At 40.3% G+C, this 24,389-nt stretch overlaps 1 protein-coding gene across 1 annotated transcript in view; it reads left to right on the top strand.

The window, feature by feature from the left end:
* The first annotated feature begins 1,866 nt into the window (after nt 1-1,866).
* Nucleotides 1,867-24,389, top strand: part of ppp2r3a (protein phosphatase 2, regulatory subunit B'', alpha) — a 160,985-nt gene continuing 138,462 nt past the window's right edge. The window contains exon 1 of the mRNA XM_060834272.1: nt 1,867-4,087. Coding sequence (XP_060690255.1) covers nt 1,958-4,087 — 2,130 coding nt within the window. The 5' untranslated portion in view covers nt 1,867-1,957. The remainder of the gene's footprint in view (nt 4,088-24,389) is intronic.

Below are 24,389 nucleotides of genomic sequence, written 5' to 3'. Positions count from 1 at the left end.
AGTTTGCAGATGACACCAAAATTGGAGGTGTAGTGTACAGCGAAGAGGGTTACCTCAGATTACAATAGGATCTGGACCAGATGGGCCAATGAGCTGAGAAGTGGCAGATGGAGTTTAATTCAGATAAATGCAAGGTGCTGCATTTTGGGAAAGCAAATCTTAGCAGGACTTATACACTTAATGGTAAGATCCTGGGGAGTGTTGCTGAACAAAGAGACCTTGGAGTGCAGGTTCATAATTCCTTGAAAGTGAAGTCGCAGGTCGATAGGATAGTAAAAAAAGGTGTTTGGTATGCTTTCCTTTATTGGTCAGAGTATTGAGTACAGGAGTTGGGAGGTCATGTTGCGGCTGTACAGGACATTGTTTAGGCCACTGTTGGAATATTGCATGCAATTCTGGTCTCCTTCCTATCGGAAAGATGTTGTGAAACTTGAAAAGGTTCAGAAAACATTTACAAGGATGTTGGCAGGGTTGGAGGAGTTCAGCTATAGGGAGAGGCTGAACAGGCTGGGGCTGTTTTCCCTGGAGTGTCGGAGGCTGAGGGGTGACCTTTTAGAGGTTTACAAAATTATGAGGGGCATGGATAGGATAAATAGACAAAGTCTTTTCCCTGTGATCGGGGAATCCAGAACTAGAGGGTGTATGTTTTGGGTGAGAGGGGAAAGATATAAAAGAGACCTAAGGGGCAACTTTTTCACGCAGAGGGTAGTACATGTATGGAATAAGCTGCCAGAGGATGTGGTGGAGGCTGGTACAATTGTAACATTTAAGAGGCATTTGGATGGCTATATGAATAGGAAGGGTTTGGAGGGATATGGGCCAGGTGCTAGCAGGTGGGACTACATTGGGTTGGGATATCTGGTCGGCATGGACAGGTTGGACCGAAGGGTCTATTTCCATGCTGTACATCTCTATGACTCTATGACTCTATTTTCTTATTGTTTTGGACTGTGGTTATAAGATGTGTTTTGCAGCATGATTATTTGTTATTCCGAAAACAATATTTATTACTTTCGGCAATATCAGTGCACTTAGAAATTATATTTTAATTACAAGTGACAAGATAAATAGATGTTAGCGATTTCGAGAAGATTTGTAGCTCAAGTTGATGGTAATTATGTAAGTTAGCTCGCTGAGTTTGAAGGTTTGTTTTTAAACATTTTGTCGCCATACAGTGATGAAACATCTGAAAACGAACGTTCAAGCTCAGTGAGCTAACTTACATACTTATAACTGGATGTCTCCACAGCTGATATAAAACGTGGATTGATTAGTACTGATATCATTAAATAATGAAACACGAAATTCAGTTTTCATTCTCATGTAGTAAATTCACAATTTCTCAAGTCACATTATTGCTTCTCTTTTTCTCTCTCTTCCAGTTGGTGCTTGAGAAACACAACAAATCCTGCTAACATTGAACATGTCTGTTGAATTCTGAAGCACATCTGTTGCACACATTTGGAACTCAGCAGGTGACTCCATCCTTTGACAAGATTATTTCACGCTTGAGTATCTCGTTGTGGATTGTGATGCCGTTTCGATGCTTTGACAGGCCTGTATCTAGGCCATATGGCCAACAATCGAGAATGGGTATTGACACCTTGACTGCCGTGAACTTTGTGTCAATTTCCTAAGTAAAGCAAACAGAATTGTCAAATGACATGTGATCCTCTGACTCAGATAGGCCTTGACTGACACAGTAATAGCAGCTGCAGTTTGACCACACATCTCATTTCCAAGCCTCAAAAGGCTTGTGAGAGCCAAACACTTAGATCCTACATCTGTAGTCACAACCTGATTTGTTCTTGGAAAATACTAAAGATATTCAGATTTCTACTGAGAATGTCACAGTTGGAACTCTCATGGCCATCTATTTAATGGGCTAATGTAATTAGAGGCTGTAAGTCACCTTCTGATTAACAGTTGGAAATAAACTTCCCCGTGATTCTCCACAATGGCAGCAACGTACAGACTTGTTGTTAGCACAGTAAACTCTTACAATAGCATTTTAATTGATCAACGTTTCCAGCATACTGTACATTACTGTAATGGGTCCTGCCAAGCCTTCCTGAATGCTGCTGGCATTGACTGCAATGTGGTCCACCATGCCACCTGTTCAGAGCTGCTGAGTCAGTCACCCCTTCCCTTGTCAAACCCAAGATTGCTAGGTGTGCAGGATTTGACCCATAGGTTTCTAACTGCTGAAAGCATGGCAACTTCTGCTGATATCACTACTGATGATGGGCACCAGCTTCTGCCTGGTGCTACCAAGGTCAAAAAGGGAATGGCTACACAAGGTATATCCAATCTAAAAGACATCACCAGTGATGCCATCAATCTGGCCAGTGGCAAAATTAAAGAGTTTTCATTTGAAAAACTTAAATGTCCCACGAGCCACGTGACCTTCAGGAAAGGAAGGAAAGTAAAACCAGATGTGGCCAGCAGAAAATCTGCTGACTTTGATCTGATATACAACCACATTGGTAGCAATGAAAACTGTCCACCTTTTGGCTTTGCACAGAAATCAGCCATTGAGCAAAAAGAGGCAAACTTTATGACATTACATGAACAAAATGTCACCAATGCCACGCAATTATACCTTCAAAGCCTCACAGAAGACAACTTCATCGCCAAGTTTTTAGGAAAACACAAAGCAGATAGTTCAGATTCAGGAGAGGACATAAGGATTTGCTTAGATATTTTGTTGAAATGCTCAGAAGACCTAAAAAAATGTACAGAAATAATTAAGCAATGCATTAAGAGCAAATCCCATAGTAATGATAACAGCGATGCCACCAATAATTCCGATCTAATCTACAAAAATGTAATGGCACGACTCTCAAGCTATCTGAAGAAGTTGCCTTTTGAACTTGAACATGGGTTATCTGGACGGGGCAATCAGCATGATCTTGCTGAACTGGTAAACAGCTTACACAGTTTGCAGCAAATGCCATATCCTCCGTTTGGGAATGATCAACCACCCAGATATGAGGATGTTGTCCAGGCATCACCATCCCTATCTATCAATCTACCTCTTCCTCCAGTGGACACTCCAGTTGTCCATAAAGCTACCAGTGGCAATGGTATGGTACCTTTGGAAAATGTTAATGGTCCTTCATATGATGGCCATCTTCAAGAGAATGGTATCCAGCAACATAACTCAACTGCTGTAACTCAATCCCGAGTACTACCTCATATAAGTCCACTAAATCACTCTGACAGTTGTTCCTCTCAAGATTTATTTCTGTCCAGGAATGTTGATGGTATTTCGAAGATACCTATGGAGCCTCTTTATATTCAAGAAGATTGTGACATTGATCAGGTTTTGGAGCAGAAATCAAAAGGCAAAGATTATTTCAACTTTCGAATGACTGAAAAATATCTTCAGCCTCAAAAAGAGGCCTCTCCTGCTGACACTTGCAAGAGAGCAGGAGCTGATACCATTGGAACTGGAGATAATTTGGGAGAAAGTAGACTGTGTGTGCAGCCAACTTCTGAATCTCCTAGCTTTTTCAAAAACCTAAGTAAAAACCATAACTCCATGGAGCCTTCAATAACAAGAACAAAAACTAAATTAGAAAATGATAAAGTAATGCAACAAGAAGACATCGAAAAGCTACTGATGGATTTAGAATCATTTTCTCAAACCATAAACTCCAGGCAGGAATATGATTCTTCCAGAAACAATGATATAGACTTGAAGACTTACAGTGAACGATCAGGACAAGTTAATTTCTCGACCTCTGAGTCAGGAAGTAAACACGTAGAAGTGTCACCCAGTGAAACTGTGTCATTGCCTTCTTCCACAAATGGAACTAATGGAACGAGAAATAACAAAAATGAAGAGGATGATGCAGCCTTGCTGTTACGCATCTTGGAGAGTATTGAGGGTTTTGCTCAGGAGCTGGTTGAACGTGGGAGTAGTAAGGGTATCTTGGCAAGAGAAACAGAAGTAATGCGGATACTCCAAGGCACACTATCACAGGCTTCTGAGTCTTGCAAATCTGCACACTCCATACCGCCTGTTGTAGATAAAGATACAGGCTCACACCTCTCAGTTCAACAGACACCAGAGGTAATCAAGGTAAGACTCAATTAATTTGGTATTAATATGTCAAATTCATATATTAATTTGATAATATAAAGACTTATTCATTTGTTAAGCTTTACATAATTTCAAATAACTCCAGATACCAGCAAGGGGAAATTTAAAAGGACCCCTTCCCTTCAATCTTTTGTTCACAACTATTTTGAAAGGTGCTCCCTTACAGCATTTTTAAATACAACACTTTGGAAACCCTAATTTTTATCTTGTTGCTGTCTCTGATGATTTTGCCATCCTCGCTAGTGAATTGGTAGTGATTAGACTCACTTGAGTATGTTAACCAATGTTGTATTTCAAAGCTTAAATATTAAACTTGAATGTAGGGTGTTATCCAGAGTAATTTATGGATCTGGCAAGTGAGGACTATGCTGAATTCTTCCAAGAACATACTAGAATTCTTTCTATTTCAGACTTGGATCTCCTAATTTATTTATAGTCACTAGACTCCTGCAATTTTTAGAATAAAGGGGTTACTGGTCATGCTGTTCCACAGAACTGTAACAAATTGAATAGTAATTGAGTCTGCTTGTTTATTTTAGAATTTCACCTTGGTGAAAAAAATGAAAGCGTTTGATTAATTTCTTCCAGAGTACAGAATGGAAATATCCTCTTTCATTTTGAGTGAAACAAGAAACATTTGAGAAATATATGTATTTCTTCAGCCTATATTTAAAATTAAAAGTGTCCAAAGATATAGGAATGTAGTTCAAGTGTGTGTCAATGGCGATTGCATTGAACAACTGTGCCAAAGGGAATGGGAAAAAGAGTGAATTAGCATGACTCATGTGGTTAACATGTCAGAGTGAAATTGGCCAATGGCAGTTGTAGAAACAGAATGGTTTACATGCCATCCAGCCTCCAATACCATTCAATGCAAGTGGTAATTAAGTGTGATATAAATAAGCTGCTGACTCCAATATTTGGTTTGTACCATTCCCCTTCCTGAACTGTCAATCATTCCCACCCTTTGCCCTACAATAGCTGGATGACTTAAAATTGAAAATCCTCTTCTCTTTCTTGTCAAATTAAAATGACTTCTTTGTAACAGTTGCATTGACTGGCTGTGCTCAAAGAGAAATTATCTGAATTAAATCAAATTACTGATCATTGTGAAGTTTTGGTTCAGCCGTGATCTTATTGAGTTGTGCAATAGGCTCGAAGGGGCGACTGGCCTGCTTTTGTTGCTTGTTTGTATTCAGTATGTGTTATATCAGGCAAAAGTATAGTATAATCAAAATCATACAAAATTGTGAGAGGGAATTTTTGCATACCAAACATGTTTTTCCATTTTATTTAGAAATACAAAATGCATGAAATTTTGCATAAGTCAAATTTGGCTAAAAGATAGTGAGTGGGTAGAATAATTACTGTAGTATAATCGCTGTATTATTGGAGTCATAATTTCAAGGCCTGTTGTGCTGACAGTCTCACGAAATGAGTTCAGATCACACCATTGCTGTTTAGGAGTTTGAAAACAAGTGGCTTGAATCGGTAAAAATGAACATGTAGCCTTCAGGTAGTGGCTGATATTCTTTGCAGTTGAAAAATAGTGCTACCATTATGACATCCAACGTTATGGGATGATCCAATCAGCCTGGGTGATACTATTGCTAGCCTCATAAGCCAGTCAGGCATCCAAAAAATATCAATTGATGAAGTTCAAGTAAAAGGCCCACCACCACCTCAGGATGACAAGCAAAGAGTAATGAAGGCTGGCCCTCCCAAAATCATCCACATCATGAATGAAGTGCTTTTTGAAAACTCTCCTTTATCGCACAATTGTTTCTTATTGTCTTAGTGGAAGGAGAGCAGTAAGGCTTGTTGGGACATTGCTGTACCTCACATGAAAACCGTTGCTAACTCACCCATTGGATTCAGATTGTCTCGCATTCAAATACAAAATCTAAATGTCCAGTCAGTCTTGTGTGCAGTAGGGCCCACAATTCCCTCCTTCCCTTCTGTCCTTGTTGCACAGAAGGGAAGAAGGGAAATGAGGAGAGTGTTAGTCATTGGGGACTCAATAGTTAGAGGGGCAGATAGAAGGTTTTTCGGGAATGAACGAGACTCACGGTTGGTGTGTTTCCTCACAGGTGCCAGGGTCTGTGATTTCTCAGATCATATGTTTGGGGTCCTGAAGGGAGAGGGTGACCAGCCTCAAGTCGTGGTCCATGTGGGTGGGGGTACCAACGACATAGGTAGAAAGAGGGATAAGGATGTAAGGCAGGATTTCAGGGAGCTGGGCTGGAAGCTGAGAGCTAGAACAAACATTGTTATCTCTGGTGTGTTACCTGTGCCACGTGATAGCGAGGCAAGGAACAGGGAGAGATATCAGCTGAACATGTGGCTGCAAGGATGGTGCAGGAGGGAGGGTTTCAGGTACTTGGATAATTGCAGCTCATTCTGGGGAAGGTGGGACCTCTACAAACAGGTCGGTCTTCACTTGAATCAGAGGGGTACTAATATCCTGGGTGGGAAATTTGCTAGTGCTATTCGGGTGGGTTTAAACTAACTCAGCAGGGGGATGGGAACCTGAAGTGTAGTTTCAGGGTCACAGGAATGTGCTGACAGACAGCGAATTGGTTTGTCGTGTGTCTACTTCAACGCCAGAAGTATCCGAAATAAGGTAGGTGAGCTTGCAGCATGAATTGGTCCCTGGGACTTTGATGTTGTGGTCATTTTGGAGACATGGATAGAGCAGGGTGAGGAATGGATATTGCAGGTTCCAGGATTTAGATCTTTCATTAAGAATAGGCAAGGCAGTAAAAAGGGGGGGGGGGTATGGCCATGTTAGTCAAAGATAGTATAATGGTGAGTGAAAGAACTTTTGACGAGGATTTGTCTACTGAGGTAGTGTGGGCTGAGGTTAGAAGCAGGAGAAGAGAGGTCACACCGCTGGGAGTTTTTTTATAGGCCTCCACAGAGTTCCAGGAAGGTAGAAAAGAGAATTGGTAAAATTATACTGTGTAGGAGTGAAAGGAACAGGGTGGTCATTATGGGGGACTTTAACTTCCCCAACATTGACTGGAAATGCTATAACTCCAGTACATTGGATGGATTAGTTTTTGTCCAATATATACAGAAGCATTTCCTGACACAGTATGTCGAAGGTCCGACAAGAGGGGATCTGGTGCTTGGTAATGAACCAGGCCAGGTGTTTGATTTAATTGTAGGTGAGCACTTTGAAGAGAGTGACCATAATACAGTTACGTTTAGTTTAGCGATGGAAAGAGATAGGTACATGCCACAGGTCAAGAGTTATCGATGAGGCAAGAACAATTATAATACGATTAGGCAAGAATTAAGATGCATAGAATAGGGTAGCAAAATGCAGAGGATCAGACAATGGAAATGTGGAGCTGGTTTAAGGAACAGATATTGCGTGTCCTTGAGGAGGAAATGATAAGGTAAGGGAACCGTGGTTTATTACAGAAATTGCATCTCCTGTTACGTAGAAGAATGAGGCTTATGTGTTGATGAGTCAAATGGTTCAGATGAGGCGATGGAGAGTTACAGATCAGCTAGGAAGGATTTAAAGAGAGAGTTAAGAAGAGCAAAAAAGGAGAACCCTAAAGCTTTCTATAGGTATGTGAGGAATAAAAGGATGACTAGGGTAGGAATAGGGTCAGTCAAAGACAGAAGTGGGAAGTTGAGTGTGGACCCTGTGGAGATTGGAGAGGTGCTAAACCAACATTTCTCATCAGTTTTCACTCAGAAAAAGGAGGATATTGTAAAGGAAAAGAATGAGGTACGAGATATTAGACTGGAAAGGATCAAGGTTAGTTATGAACAGGTGTTAAGAATTCTAGAAGGAGTGAAAGTAGACAAGTCCCCTGAGCCAGATGGGATTTATCCGAGGATTCTCTGGGAAGCTAGGGAGGAGATAGCAGAGCCTTTGGCTTTGATAATAGAGTCATCATTGTCTACAGGTTTAGTACCAGAGGACTGGAGGGTTGCAAATGTTGTGCCCTTGTTCAAGAAGGGCAGTCAGGATGACCCAGGTAATTATAGACCAGTGAGCCTTACTTCTGTTGTAGGAAAGGTTTTGGAAAGGATTATAAGAGATAAGATTTATAATCATCTAGCAAGTAACAATTTGATTTAAGATAGTCAACATGGTTTCGTCAAGGGCAGGTCGTGTCTCACAAACCTCAGTGAGGTTTTTGAGAAGGTGACCAAGCATATAGATGAGGGTAGGGCAGTTGACGTGGTATACATGGACTTCAGTAAAGCCTTTGATAAGGTTCCACATAGTAGGCTGTTGGAGAAAATGAAGAGGCATGGAATTGAGGGTGATTTAGCAGTTTGGATTAGAAATTGGCTTTCTGACAGAAGGCAGCGAGTGGTGGTTGATGGAAAATATTCAGCCTGGAGTCCAGTTACTAGTGGTGTGCCACAAGGATCTGTTTTGGGACCATTGCTGTTTGTCATTTTTATAAATGATTTAGATGCAGGCATAGGTGAATGGATTAGTAAATTTTCAGATGACACTAAAGTTGGTGGAGTAGTGGACAGTGTGGAAGAATGTTACAGGTTGCAGGGGGACTTGGATAAACTGCAGAATTGGGCTGAGATGTGACAAATGGAGTTCAAGCAGCTAAATGTGAGGTGATGCACTTTGGAAAGAATAACAGGAAGGCAGAGTACTGGGTCAATGGAAAGATTCTTGGTAGTGTGGGTGTGCAGAGGGATCTTGGAGTCCATGTACATAGACCCCTGAAAGTTGCCACTCAGGTTGATAGTGCTGTTAAGAAGGCTTACGGTGTGTTAGGTTTCATTCGTAGAGGGATTGAGTTCCGGAGCCGCAATATCATACTGGAACTACACAAAACGCTGGTGCGGCCACACTTGGAATATTGTGTATAGTTCTGATCGCCATATTTCAGGAAGGATGTGGAAGCATTGGAAAAGGTGCTGAGGAGATTTACCAGGATGTTGCCTGGTCTGGAGGGAAGGTCTTATGAGGAAAGACTGAGAATCTTGGGTTGGTTCTCATTGGAAATAAGAAAGCCAAGAGGGGATTTGATAGAGACATACAAGATAATGAGAGGATTAGATAGGGTAGACAGTGAAAGTCTTTTTCCTATGATGATGACTTCAGCTTGTACGAGGGGACATAACTGCAAATTGAGGGGTGATAGATTTAAGACAGATGTCAGAGGCAGGTTCTTTACTCAGAGAGTGGTAAGGGTGTGGAATGCCCTACCTGCCAATGTAGTCAACTCAGCCACATTAGGGAGATTTAAACAATCCTTGGATAAGCACATGAATGATGATGGATTAGTATAGGGGGACAAGCTGAGAATAGTTCACAGGTCAGCGCAACATCGAGGGCAGAAGGGCCTGTTCTGTGCTATATTGTTCTATGTTCTCAAGTAAGCTTTTTCATGACTGAAACAAATGGCCACCAAAATAACTTGCCTTCATAGATAACCTTTCATGTCAAAAGTTCTCATTATAAAAAGTTTTGAGAGGAAAGCAGAATTTGTTTTCACTATGCAGTCATTGTTATTATCTGATTACTCTGCCTACTCCAGCGCACATTTGCAATACCATTTCTTTTTTGCACTCCCCTCGTAATAAGACAGATTACTGCACACAATGGAAGCTGTCAATAGAAGCTTCGCACAGGCCACTAAACTGCTTGAGGATTACTTAACTACATTGGTGAAAGACCTGTTTAATCGGTATCAAATAATTATTGATACAGATGTTCTTAAATTTGTGACAAATGATAGGAGGAAATCTTCCTCGAGTTGCCGATTTTTTGAGTGTGACTCATTGTGTTTCTATAATTTAATTCTCAATTTAAATTCATGGAAGTAAAGACAGTAAAGGAACATCACGCAGAGCTGCAGATATTAGTTTGGCTTAAGCATTGATATGTGACAACTTCAAGGAAATGCAAGGAGAGAATTGTCATTGCATCCATAGAAGCTGATGACTCTGACTTACTAAGGATTTTTGCTGTCTTCATTTTGATGGAATCATTTGTTTCAGATATATATTGCTGCGAGTCTTCAGACATTCAATGAGAAACGTTGGAAGTCAAATCTGTTATTTAGATGTCAAATATTTATATTGCCCAGGAAAATAATTATTTCCATCAATTCTAATATTTTACATTCTGCATAAAAGTTACAATTGGAGACAAATTGAACACCAACCATCAGTTCAACAAGCACTATGTTCCAATGGATTTCAGTTTCAAACACATTTAGATGTACATAAATTTCAAATGATTATACAGTGTAATTCTTTGATTTTTTTTATCTTTGCATTCTCATTTTGATATCATTAAACATATTAACATTGTTCCACAGAAATGTGAAATTGATATATTAATCATCAGACATTGATTTTCTCTGCTCACCTTCAAAATACCCATCAGGATTTCAGCAATAAAATCTAGAAACACAGGTGCTTACAATGGGGAAATTTGCACTATTCTCAGCTGGGTTGGTGGAGAGAAAAAATCTTGGTAAAGGGATTAAAGAACGGAACAAAGTATGCTTGCTGTCAACCAATACCAACATTCCTTGATGATTGAAATGTTTTATCTTGAGCTATGTTATTCACCAGTGAATGTGCCCAAATAACATACATTATGCTATTACACCACCTTTTGTAATATGGATTGAGTGCACAACTGGGCTCAGTAATGTCAATGTTACGGTAATCAAAATGATATCTTCTGTACACATGCATACTTCTGTCATGAATTGCACAACATTCCAGATCGGTGATTGTATCAATGTGTACCCATCTAATATTCACCAGCGCAACAGGCAGTTTATAACTATCAGTGTGCAACATTAAATTGATGTCAGTGTTGCAATTTTAGGGCTTCACCAGCCAAACGATAGCCTTTCTTGATCCTGCAAAGTTGAATATGTGCAATGCAACATAAAGGATCTCCCCTCACCAGTGCTATTTAAAGGGATTATCAATTACTTGTAGATTAGTTGCTGCTTGATTATTTGTTTCCCACCTGTTGATAAAATTCTATAATAAAGCAATAACATCGTCATCTACACAACAATTTGGAAAATTGCCCAGGATTTTCCTGTACACAAAAAACAGGACAAATCCCTTGTAGCCAGTTACCATCCAAACAGTCATCTTTTGATCTTCAATAAAGTGATGGAAAGTGTCAACAATATGCTATCAAGCAACATTCATTTAGCAATAACTTGCTCACTGATGCCCAGTTTGGGTTGTACCAGGGCACTCAGCTGCTGACTTCATTAATGTCTTAATTGAATCGTAGACAAAAGGGCTGAATTGCAGAGGTGAAGTAAGAGTGACAACCCTTGACATCAAGACATATTTGACTGAGTATGACATCAAGGAGCTCTGGCAAAAATTTAGTCCGTATGAATCAGGGAAAACTCTCCACTGGTTGGAGACGTAGCTGACACAAAATGAAGATGACTGTGGTTGTCCAAAGTCAGTCAGCTCAGCTCCAGGACATCTCTGCAGGATTTCCTCCTGTTAATGTCCTTAGCCCAACCATCTTCAGCAACTCCATCAAAGACCTTCCCTCTATCATCTGATCATAAGTGGGGATGTTTGTAAATGTTTGCACAATTTTCAGCACCATTCATAACTCTACAAATACTGAAACAGTCCATGTTCAAATGCAGCAAGACCTGGACAAGATGACATCCAGATAGTCATTTTTAAAGGTTCGGTTAATGGATGCATTAATTCTCTTGTCTCAGTGCACTCGACCTTCGAACAAAAATCTAGGCCTCCCAAGTTTGAAATTTCAGTGACCAAGTGCATGATAACATAGGTGACTAAAATTAAACTCAGGCAAAAATTAAAATGCGTTGATACAATTTCTGTTGAAGGGCTAGAAACAGCAAATACAATTTTGTAAGCTACAGCATAATGACACCACTAATGAGCTGAATTCACTATCAAGTCTATATTGATGAGCAGATATTGCCTCAAGCACCAACAAGAAAATACCTACAATATAATATTGTGCAGGGCTTTCATGGTGCAGTAGTAATGCCCCTCCCTATGAGTCAGGAGACCTAGGTCCAAGTTGACATGTTCCAGAGGTGTATAAAAGCGTTACTATACAGGTTATAGCAAAATATATTTAATGTTGTGAAGCTTTGTACTGCACCATAGGACTCACTCACATTCACAAAAGTCACAGAATTCATTGTGGTACACTGAGACATTTCCATGAGTTTTCTCTAGTAAATACAATGAAATAAATCTTCATTTCTTCATGAAATTAAACGACAGGGATTAGAGACTGTTATTCAAAAATCACTTCAATAAAAATAAAATAAATCAGGAAATCTAAAAGTATGTGTTAACATATAAGTAAATCAGTTGAAATTTGTTCCTTTAATTTGCAACAGTCATTTTTAATGAGTAAATGAAATTCAAGCACTTTAGAAAGCACACAAAGTCAGTCAAAATTATCTGCCATGTATTGTAGCTGCCATTGGAGCCAAACAGAAATAATTCCCTAATAAACAGATTTATTCACCAATTAGACAATGTGATATATGAAATGCTGATACAACTTCATTATCAAGCCAAATGAAAATTAAAATCCGAATAATCAGAGATGGTTTGAAAGAATTTGAGAATCTCAACAATCCTGTGGATTTGATGGAATACAATCTGTTTACATTTAGGTATGCTACTGTGTTTTGCCAGATAATGTAAAGAATTCTGGTACTTTGACCGCAAATAAAGTTGAAGCTTATACGCAAGAGAAGTTCATGTTCTGGGGCATATTTGTTTGGATCATAGAATGGAATTGATCTGTACATGGGTTAAAACATGGAGGAATCTGTTAAATTCACACTGACTCTATAAAGAAAAGTCATGTATTTTTCCAATAATATCTGAACTTTTTCAATCTACTGATGATCAAATTTGAAAGATCAGTTATCAGATAATACATATTTAATTTTTAATCTCATTACAGCAATACTGGTAACAAATTGAAATCAGCTGCAATTGTGCATATTTTATATGGAAAAGGCATTACTGGTTTCTTTAATGTGCTTTAAAGTTCAGGTGTAATCATTGATAGGGTGAACACTGCGATAGACATTCGAACACAGATTTGATTGTGCTATGCTACATTTCTGCTAAGGCGTGATCTGTTTAATTTTCAGCAACATTTTAATATTAGATTTATGAGTCATCCCACTGATGCCATTTATGTTGCTGAAGAACGCAGCTGTTAGTTGAGGTATTCCTGTTGTGACACAGTGATGATGCATCTTTGGGTCTTTTTTGGCTCAAGGAGGCAAGTAGCAAAGAATGGCAACAGAATAACGGGGATGCTCTGGGACTTAATATATTGAATTGAAGTAGGTGTGCCATTGCCTGTGTCAATGCGGAAGGTATTAATGAGTATTGCAGTGATCTTTGCAGTTTGGTGAATTCCATTTGAGATCAGAATTTGAATGTTTGTTTACTTTCGTTGCTGTAGCCATGCGTTTTGTTTTGGATTGCCAAAGAGTTGTTCTTACAACATTTTCTTGTGAAGTTCTATTTTTTCACAAAGTAATTACTGAAATGTCTTATGTCCTAATAACTCTGCATGTTAGCTACAGTATAGTATAATGATAGTGCTTAATGTTGACATGCATGTGGCGTACCTCTGAAAGACAACATAGTCAGCTGATGGAAAAGTCACCATATGGACAACTTGCAGGAGTCACTTGCAGCGTGGAGAGTTCCATTTGCTTACTTCTAAATGTAATGCCTGCAGATTGTTTTTTAACTTATTTTCAACATAGGAAGGATTTTGGTAATCCAACAACAGAATCTAATCTGAATTCCTCTTTGTAATACCAGATCTGCATACTGCTTCTGTACTGCGTTACTAGATCACCAATATCCATAAAGAAGGAGAAAGTGAAAACTGCAGGTGCTGGGGAGTCAGAGTCTAGAGTGTGGTGCTAGAAAAGCACAGCAGGTCAGCAGATCTGGGGAGCAGGAGACTCGACGTTTCGGGCAAAAGCCCTTCATCAGGAATCTTCCTGATGCAGGGCTTTTGCCCAAAACGTCGATTTCCCTGCTCCTTGGATGCTGCCTGACCGGCTGTGCTTTTCCAACACCACTCTCTTGACTCAATATCCATAAACTGCCAATTACCAGATTCACAGGAACTCTTCGCTTTCCTTATTGCAGTTCTTTAAAATCAAACTCGTCATCTGGTTTATATGTAACTTTTAAGCTGCAAAAACAATTTAAATAATTTTTTGAATATTCCTGCTTGTTTTGATCAGAAGAACTCCAAAGCTGATCTCAATGCTTTCCTAAATTACCTCCAGACCTTTGCACCTAAATTATCTTCCAAATTTGATGTCTGGGAATGATAGACATTTCTAACATGTGTTTTCACACCCAGTTATCATAACCTTGCTGAAAGACTTTGAAGATAAAATATCTGGTTAATGTATTTTGGACTTAGTGAGATGTCATAAATCTCTATAGAGATGTTCTGACCAAATGACTTACTCAAGCAGAATTATCCAGGCCCCTCATTTTCATAAATGGTTAATGATCAGTTACTAATGCATAAATGTGCATCCGTTTATCTGAGGCATTGGACCACTATCTATTTAAAAGGTGAAAGCCTTGATTCTAAAAGAAACTCAAACAAATGAATGTAAAGGACGTTCACCTTCCTATGTAATTATGCATCGCCGTACATTCACTTTTTAAAAAAACTTTCTCATTTCTTGCCTTGGTATAGATTAATACTGGAGATGACACACTGGATGCCAATCACCTCTAATTCATCATCCGTTTCATTTGTTATAAAGTAAGACATTGGACATGTAGGAGTGAGTCAGTACACCCAAGCCCAATCCTATCATTAACTGACATCTAAGTGAGTCCATTAAGCAACTCGGATCACTGGGCAATGATAGAAATGAGAGCATCAGTTCACTTTTCCACCTATTGGTTCAGCTCTGAAAGGCAAACTATATGTTTTTTTAACACCAAAATCCACAAACTCTGCACAAATTAACACTAGCAGCCATGTACAAACTGTATGTTCTGTGTGGTCATAACATCTCATCCATTTTTAAATAGGTTGAGTCCATAAAAAGACATTTATAAAATGACTTGTAAAATTGTGTAAACAGTAGCTTTGTCAACATAGAAGCATCAATCCCAACATTTAGTTTGTTTAAAAAAATGGAAAAAATTACTTTAAATTGACACACAATTTGATTTTCAGAGTCAAAGCTTTTATGGAAGCCCTTTCATCTTGGCTCTTGTTGTTGTCTATAATCTATTCAGTGGTTTTTCTTTCTAAGAGTTAGAAGTTGAGAATTGCTAACAGCCTGGAAACGATGGGTTAGTCACTCAGCAACCTTTGATCTGCGAAGTGATAGAGCTGCTCCTTTCAGGGATTCTACTTTCCACATGTAAAGTGTCTGACACCCTTCCTACAATACCGTCCACTGCAGTCTCAGCTACAGTCAGTGCCTATTTCCTATCTTACTATCCGCAAACTTTGTTGCCAAAGTTCAAGTAAAGTCCAACCAATTCATTCACCAACTTTAATGGGTGAGTGATGTTGGTATCCTTTCCCACAGTCCTTTCTTTTAGTGTTCAGTACAATTATCCCCTATCCTATGTCATTTTGTAACTGATTGCTACTTTAATGTAATATGCACTAGCTGGCAGGCTCCTGGTTGCCATGCAGTGGGAGCAGTGTGGGATTGAGGTGGCCCTGTGATGAACTTATGTTGTTAGTGTTGATATGCTGGCAATGGCACACTCAAGCACTTGCTGTACAGAACCCTCTTGGCTTGGCCTTGAGGTGAATGCCTACTCCAGTGATATGACTAGTGCTGGGTGTTCCTCTCATAACATTCCCCAACCTGTAAGGGAGTATTTCTCCACAACTGTTTGAGAGCACTTATTTATTAGATTTTAGCCAAAGCATTCCTGAGAGATTTGAATCCAAGACCTTTTGTTCACAGAGGATAACATTTGCCCATCTTGATAGTCTTGCTGCTATTTTTGTGGAAGTCCTACAGCTTATACAGTCCAGTCCTCTAGGCTAAATAGGCAGGAGGAAATACTTGGAGAAAGCAGGTGCAGCTAGGGATCCTCAGTGGCAATCTGGACATGAGCATCCAGGGAGGTTGCAATAAGGCAAGGAGAGACTCACATTTGGACAATGTATGGGCACAGGTAGCTATTCGTGTTTGGTGGGGTGAGGGATGAGCTGTGGTGCTGGTGATTGTGACCAAGGGGAGGCATAAACTTTCCTTGAGCAGACTGGGGGAGGGTTGGGGGGAACATTTCTTCAGCAGACAGGGAGAGCTTAAAAAAAACTTACATTGGGGCAATGGGAGCTGTCACTGTGAAACTGGTGAAAACTGCCTCCCAGTTTTATCATTGTGTTCTAGGAATCCACATTTGAATGTGTTAATAAACACCTCAAAGTGTGCAAGTCCACATATCACTGAAGGTGGCAGTGCAGGTAGGTAAGGTAGTAAGGTAGTCATTGAAATGCTTGCCTTCATTGGAGGAGGCATTGAGAACAAGGATAGCCAAGTTATGCTGCAGCTTTCTAGAACTTCAGTTAGACCACACTTGGTATATTGCGTACAGTTCTGGTCACCACACTACCAGAGGGATGTGGTAGAAAGGGAGGACTGCAGATTCTGGAGATCAGAGTTGAGAGCGTGGTGCTGGAAAAGCACAGCAGGTAAGGCAGCATCCAAGGAGCAGGAGAATTGACGTTTCGGGCTTATGCCTGAAATGTCGATTTTCCTGCTCCTCGGAAGCTGCCTGAGCTACCAGAAGGATGTGGATGCTTTGGAGAGCATACAGAAAAGGGTGTTGTATGGCATGAGAGATTTTAGCTATGAAGGAAGGTTGAATAGATTGGTCACCATGACTTAGAGGTGCCTGTGTTGGACTGAGGTGGACAGAGTTAAAAATCACACAACACCAGGTTATTGTCCAACAGGTTTATTTGGAAGCACTAGCTTTCAGAACACTGCTCCACAACCACCTGAAGGAGCGGTGCTCTGAAAGCTCCTACTTCCAAAATAACCTGTTGGACTATAACCTAGTGTTGCTGGGTTTGCTTTCACTGGAGTGCAGGGGGTTGAGGGGCAATCTGATGGAAGTTTATAAGATTGTGAATGGCATGGACAGGGTGGAAAGTAAGGTGCTTTATCCCAGGTTGGAGGGGTCAGTTAATAGAGAACTCAGGTTCAAGGTGCGAGGGGGAACCTTTAAAAGAGATGTGTGAGGCAAGTTTTTCACACAAAGGGTAATGCATGCCTGGAACGCGCTGCCAGGGGAGGTGGTGGAAGCAGGCACAACAGCTTTCAAGAAACATCGGGACGAATACATGAAGAAGAGGAAGGGAATAGAGGAATATGGATCCTGTGAGTGAAGACACCTTTAGTATTGAAAGGCAAAATGTGTCAGCACAGGTTTGGAGGGCTAAAGGGCCTGTTCCTGTGCTGTATTGTTCTTTGTTCTATCTCACTTTTCCATCTGATTATACAAGATAATCAGAGAATCAGAGGGTTAGATAGGGTGCACTGGGAGAGCCTTTTTCCAAGTATGGAGACGGCAAACACGAGGGGACACAACTTTAAAGTGAGGGGAGATAGGTATAAGACAGATATCAGAGGTAGTTTCTTTACTCCGAGAGTAGTAAGGGTACGGAATGCTTTGCCTGCAACGGTAGTGGATTCGCCAACTTTAAGTGCTTTAAGTTGTCATTGGACAGGCATATGGACATACATGGAATAGTGTAGGTGGGATGGGCTTCAGATTAGTATGACAGGGCGGCGCAACATTGAGGGCCAAAGGGCCTGTACTGCGCTGTAATGTTCTATGTTCTATCTCACTTTTCTCACTATCTCACTATGCCAAATAGATACTGTGATCTATTCAACACTATTTACTCCACATGTCCAGGCAGAAGGATTGGGGAGAGGGTTAATATTGAAGTGAACAACACTCTACTTTCTAAATATCAAGCTTTTGTGCTCTCCCAGCTGACAATGTGAAAGTTGAACTGATTGTCAAATGTTAAGCCAGTAAGCCTTCTCCATTGGCTCTAAGATAGAGGCTCAGAGAAAGTACACAGCCTGGGAATATTTGAAGTTAAAAGTCAGAAGGTCCTTTTCTAAAAGCATATTGATTGCATCATTAATGCCTTTTTTGTATATACTCTGCAATCTCTTAAATTTACACAACGAAATGAAGATTAAAAACTCACCCCACAGGCTTTATTATTTACCAACCTATCATAAAATGAGTAATTTGTTCAGTCATTAGCCCTTTTACAATGATAAAAATTCCTGTTACTTACCTAAAACTAAGTGAAGGTACTTAAAATAAGAATCATCTTCATATTAGTAAGCTCCTCTTCAAGCCATTTCTTAGCTTCCCAACCTTGACCTACAAGGGAAGATGGATGGGCTCATGCTGAAGAAAGCCTACATAGCTCCGAATTCCACTGGAGACACTCTGTCGCCACTGTGAAAACCAAAACGTACTTCTCCTGAGGTCATTACTGGGTGTTGGAATACCTTCTCAGAATATGATCTGCTTCTGGCTAAGCAAGGTATGAAAACTTACACTGGCAGCCTCTTACAGTGTCTTATGCCTATGATTAAACTGGACGTGCTAATCTCAGTAGTTAACGAGTAGTTTGTTGCATGCATGATAATCCACAGGACATTGCTCCCTTGAACTGTCAGTAAAGCTTCAACCATAACTTTAGTGCACTAGTTTTCAAAGTATCTGTAATTTTCTCCCTCTCATGAGACAAACCTCTTGCTTAAATATTGAGACTTTGTAACTGACTTGATATTTTGACAGTTGGCTGCGTTTAGTAGCTATGAAAAAATAAATATTTTAAGTATTGTCAATATTTGCAGTATTAAGATTGATGTCTCAAATCAATACACTCTAATTAATTAAGTTAAATAAGTTAAGACTCGATACTGTTGCAATGTTGAATTATTTCAATAAATTATTTGCAAATGCGTGCTGCTGATATTCCTGCCCCGATTCGAGCTTATCTCCTGCTGTAACCACCAGGCATGCTTTTGTTTTCTCCCCCTTTTGCTATTGCAGTGCTCTCCAGACATGTCTCCAGTTTTCTCTCATCTATAAACTTGAGTTCATCTTTAACTCTGCTGTATATATTCTCATCCACACTGTCTCGCTCGCCTAACCTCCAGTGCTCATTGATCTACTTGGGCTCTCAGTCCTTCAAGTTTCCATCTTGAAATTCACCTCATGATGGTCAAATTTCTCCACAACCTCTCCCATCCCTATCTCTGTAACTTTCTTGTACAGAGAAACAAAAGCAGTGCAGATCAAACCTGGCCAATTAGGATCTACTCTTGATCATGAGTAAAATGATGGAAAGCGTCATCAACAAAATTAGCAAGTAGCACATGCTCAGAAACAAACTGCTCATTGGGCTCATTGGTAGTTTTGGGTTCCACCAGGGCCACTATGCCCCTGCCCTCTTCGCAGCCTTGTCTATGTTGCTTCCAGAGACAAGCATCTTATTTTGTTATTCTGAATTCTGTCTATCATGAGTAATGGTTATTATATGTCTGTACTGCACTTTTGAGGTTGTTCGATTGTCCCCACTCTGAGCCTGCTCAACTCTATCTTTACCCTATCTAAGAGTGACTATTGCCTGACTCTCAGGAGTTCCAACAAACTCTTTTATTCGCAAAGTAATGCGCAAAGTACTGATTTCAACTCTCCAATATAATTCTATTCTCAGAGTCTTGACAGCATGAGACTGTCAGAGCTGCAACATCAGATGGTCAGCAAGAGAGCCAGGAATGAGATAGGGAGAAACTTCTTTAGTCAGAGTTGTGAGTATTTGGAATGCGCTGCCAAAGAGTGTGATGGAGGCAGATTCTATGTGAGGTTTCAAAAGCGAGCCCCTAGATATATATTTGGAAATGATGAATTTAGGGGGCTACAGAGATAGGCCTGGGCAATTGGACTAGCTGGGTAGCTCTATCAGAAACAGTATAGACATGATGGGTCAAATAACCTCCTGTAATGTAAAATTATATGATTTTATCCTTATCAACATATCCATTTTTATTATACTACTGTGCAATATTGGAGAAAACAAGCTAAATTTCAGACATCAAGTGAATGCAACTAACCTTTACAGCAAGGCTGCATTTACTCAAGAATGGCATCAAGGAGCCCTAGCAAACCTGGTATTAGCAGGAAAAGGTTCTACTGATTGAAGTCATACCCAGCCCAAAAGAAGATGGTTGAGGTTGTTGGTGGCCAATCATTTCAGTCTCAAGGTATCACAGCAGGAGTACCTCAGGGTAGTGATCAATTCCCAACCAGTTCGTGCTGCTTTATCCGTCCCTCCATCAAAGAACCAAAAGTAAAGATGTTCACTTATGATTGCAGAGTGTTCAGCACCATTTGTGATGACTCAGATACTGTCCATATCCATTTCAGCAAGACCTGGATGGCATTCAGATTTGGGCTAATAAATGGCAATGGACAGTCATGCCACACAAGTGCCACCTCAAACGTGAAAGAATTTTACCATCTTTCCTTGACATCCAGTAGAATCCTACCACTGAATCCAGCATCATCAATATTTTGGGAATTGCCTTTGACCAGAACTGAAGTAAAATATCTGTATAAATACTGAGGCAACAAGAGCAGGTCAGAGATTGGAAAGGCTTTGGTGAGTAACTCACCTCCTGATTCCCCACAGAGTGTCCACCATCTACAAGACACGAGTTAGGAGTGTGTTGGAATACTCCCCACTTACCTGGATGAGTATACTTCCAACTGATGGGGGTGATGCTACCCAGGATAAAATGACCTAGTTGAATGACATCCATTCACCACTTTCAACATTCGTTATCTCTATCATGATACACAGCAGCAGCAGTGTTTAGCATTGACAAGTCACCACACCAAGGTCCTTTGACAGCAGTTTGCAAATGTGTGACCTGTACAATCTATAAGGAAAAGGGCATCAGATGTTTAGGAGAACCATGGCCTGCAAGTTCATTTCCAAGCCACACTCCACCCTGACGCAGAACAATATCAGTGTTGCTTCACTGTTGTGTCATAATCCTGAAATTCCCTTCCTTAACAGCATTGTGAGTATCACTATATCACAAGAACTGCAGTAGTTCATGAAGATGGATCACTACCACCTTCTCAAGAACATTTAGGGATGGAGAACAAAATGTGCAATGAAAACTGGTTATCCTTGTATGCATACATGTGCAGCAGGAGACAAAAAAGATTTGAGTATAGGAGCAGGATATTTGCTACTATCATACAGGGCCTTGGTGAGACCACATTTGGAGTATTGTGTATAGTTTTAGTCTCCTGTTCCAAGGAGGGATGCTCTGGCTATGGAGGTCATGCAGGGAAGCTTTACCAGACTGATTCCTGGTGGGATGGTGGTTTGAGGGATGTGGATCAGGTGACAGGAAAATGGTGGTGGGAAGAAGTTGAACAAATAAAGTAAGGAGATGGGAGTTGGCCAATAGATGCCTTGAAGCTCATGATCCTAAAATTTCACTCACTGTGCAACATTGAGAGATTGGGAAACTTGGTAATATTTGCAATGTTGAAGCTATTAAGTGTTGTATGTTGCCTTTTCATCTCTTAATATGGAGTTTGGCAGTAAACACTTTGCCTGCTCGTTGATGCCATTATCCTGTGTAAATCTGATGATAGCAGTTCTACAGCTGGAAGCTGGCACATCCAGTGTGGTCTGGAATGGTATGAGAAGGGGTTGGTCGTATTAGTTACCATGATAGTTCACTGTGTTTTAGGAAACATTTTCTTACTTTATGTCAGTTTCTTTGAATGTTGGTGATAGTAATCAATTGGCATGGAATTTTAATAGAACACAGTGTGCCTTCTGTACTCCTGAATAGTATTTCTAAATGATGAACACAATACATACCTTTTATACTGATGCAGTCACAATACAGTTCCTAATGCATTTGGATGACTGGATGAGTCAGGTGCCCCTGAAGTCTCTCAATGAATTATGATTATAGAGGTCAAAGGCCTAATTTCCTACTCGTTCGGGTGTTGAAGAGCAATTATTGCATCTGAAATCAGAAAATTTAGAGTTAATTCCCAATAGATGGATTCACAATCATACCAAATAGAAGTATGTTTCTATAGAGTTATGCCAGCAGTACAAACAACAGTAATCGAGAACATTTAACTGCTTGTTCCTAGGTCGTTCAGCCTCTAATGCACTGTAGTATTTGAAAGCAGAGCATTTAGTTTCTGGTAACTTTCAACTTGAGAGAAACTATGAAAGACTGCAAACTTTTTATTCACCAGAGATTGATGACAACATCCCATAACAGTGAATATTGTTGCTTTAGTCCAATCTCTGATCAAGCTGTCAACAAGCTATGATACCAAAGATTTTCTCTCTGTTTAATGTGCTGTTCACAATGTTAACTTACAGTGCATTGAAACCAGGAACTTTATTCATTTGGAAAACAGCACCTAATCTATGGTTCCTTTAGCTGCTCAGCAGTAACCAGCTGACTTCATTAAAGCCTTTGTTCCAACATCATCAAAAGAGCTAAATGCCAGAGGTGAGATGAGAGTTACCACCCTTAACATCAAGGCTGAGTGGGATATAAAGGGGGCCTAGCAAAACTGGAATCAGTGGGAATCAGAGAAAAATGTTTGCTGGTTGGAGTCATACCTGGCACCTAGGAAGATGGTTGTGGTTGTTGGAGGTCAGTCATCTGAGCTCCAGGATGTCTCTGCAGGATTTCCTCAGGGTAGTGTCATTGACCCAACCATCTTCAGCTGCTTCATCATTGATCTCCCCTCTATTATGAGGTCAGAAGTAGGGATGGTCGCCGAAGATTGTGTTAGTTTTACTTCCATTCAGAAGTCCTCAGAAACTACAGCAGTCCATGTCCAACTGAAACAAGAGCTACATTTTTAGATTAGATTCCCTACAGTATGGAAACAGGCCCTTCGGCCCAACACGTTCACACTGACCCTCTGAAGAGTAACCCACCCAGATCCATTGCCCTACCCTATATTTACCCCTGACTAATGCACCTAACACCATGAGCAATTTAGCATGGCCAATTCACCTGACCTGTACATCTTTGGACTGTGGGAGGATACCAGAGCATCTGGAGGAAACCCACGCAGACACGGGGAGAATGTGCAAACTCCACACAGACAGTCGCCTGAAGCTGGAATCAAATCCAGGCTGTGAGGCAGCAGTGCTAACCACTGAGCCACCGTGCACCCCTAAATGATACACAGGCTTCGGCTGAAAAGTGGTCAGTAATATTAGTGCCATGCAAATGCGACAATCTCCAGTACGATACATATAACCACTACCCCTTTACATTCAAAGGCATTACCATCATTGAACCACTGCTATCAGTATTCTAGGGTTGCCATTGACCAGAAACTGAACCAGACTCAACATCTAAAAGCATTGATGTACCTCCTGGCTCTCCAAAACTATTCACTGTCTTCAAGGCACAAGTCAAGACCACATCTACAAACATCCAGTCCCTCCAACACTGACCTCAGCAGCAGTGTGTACCACGTATAAGATGCACTACAGAAATTCACCAAAGGTCTGCAGGCAGCACCTTCCAAACCACCACAACTGGCACCTAGAAGGACAAGGACAGCAGATGCATGGGAATGCCATCACCCTCAAGTTTCCCTCCAAGTCTCTCTACCATCCTGACTTGGAAATATGTCACTGTTGCTGAGTCAAAATCCTGGAATTCCTTCTAATATAGTCTATCTACACCAAATTAATTGCAGTGGTTCAAGAAGGCAGCTCATCACTATCTTCTCAAGGGCACCTAGGGACTGGTAATAAATGCTGGCCAGCTGGTGATGCCCACATCCCACAAAAATAAATTTAAAAATTAATCCTGCAAAGGCTTTACTGTTAAAAGGGGATTTGTTTTACTGAATTGAAAGATAAAACTCCTATTATCTCCATAGGCATCTCAACTGCAGGGTTGAACATTTGAGCACAAAACCTTACTATTCTAACTGAATATTAGATGGATCGGAATAATCAGAATAACTCTCTTCTTCACAGACAAATGTAGAAAATGCTGTTGAACAGACTAGTCAAGATACTTTGAAAGTAAGCTCACCAGTTTCAGGACTTATCATACACAATGTAACAGTAGCACTATGCATCTCCCATCCTAAATCAACAATGTCCAATTATTTGGAAAAAGGTGCA

The sequence above is a fragment of the Hemiscyllium ocellatum genome, chromosome 13, assembly GCF_020745735.1.
Source record: "Hemiscyllium ocellatum isolate sHemOce1 chromosome 13, sHemOce1.pat.X.cur, whole genome shotgun sequence".
NCBI lineage: Eukaryota > Metazoa > Chordata > Chondrichthyes > Orectolobiformes > Hemiscylliidae > Hemiscyllium > Hemiscyllium ocellatum.
This window is presented reverse-complemented; position numbering and strand designations above follow the sequence as displayed.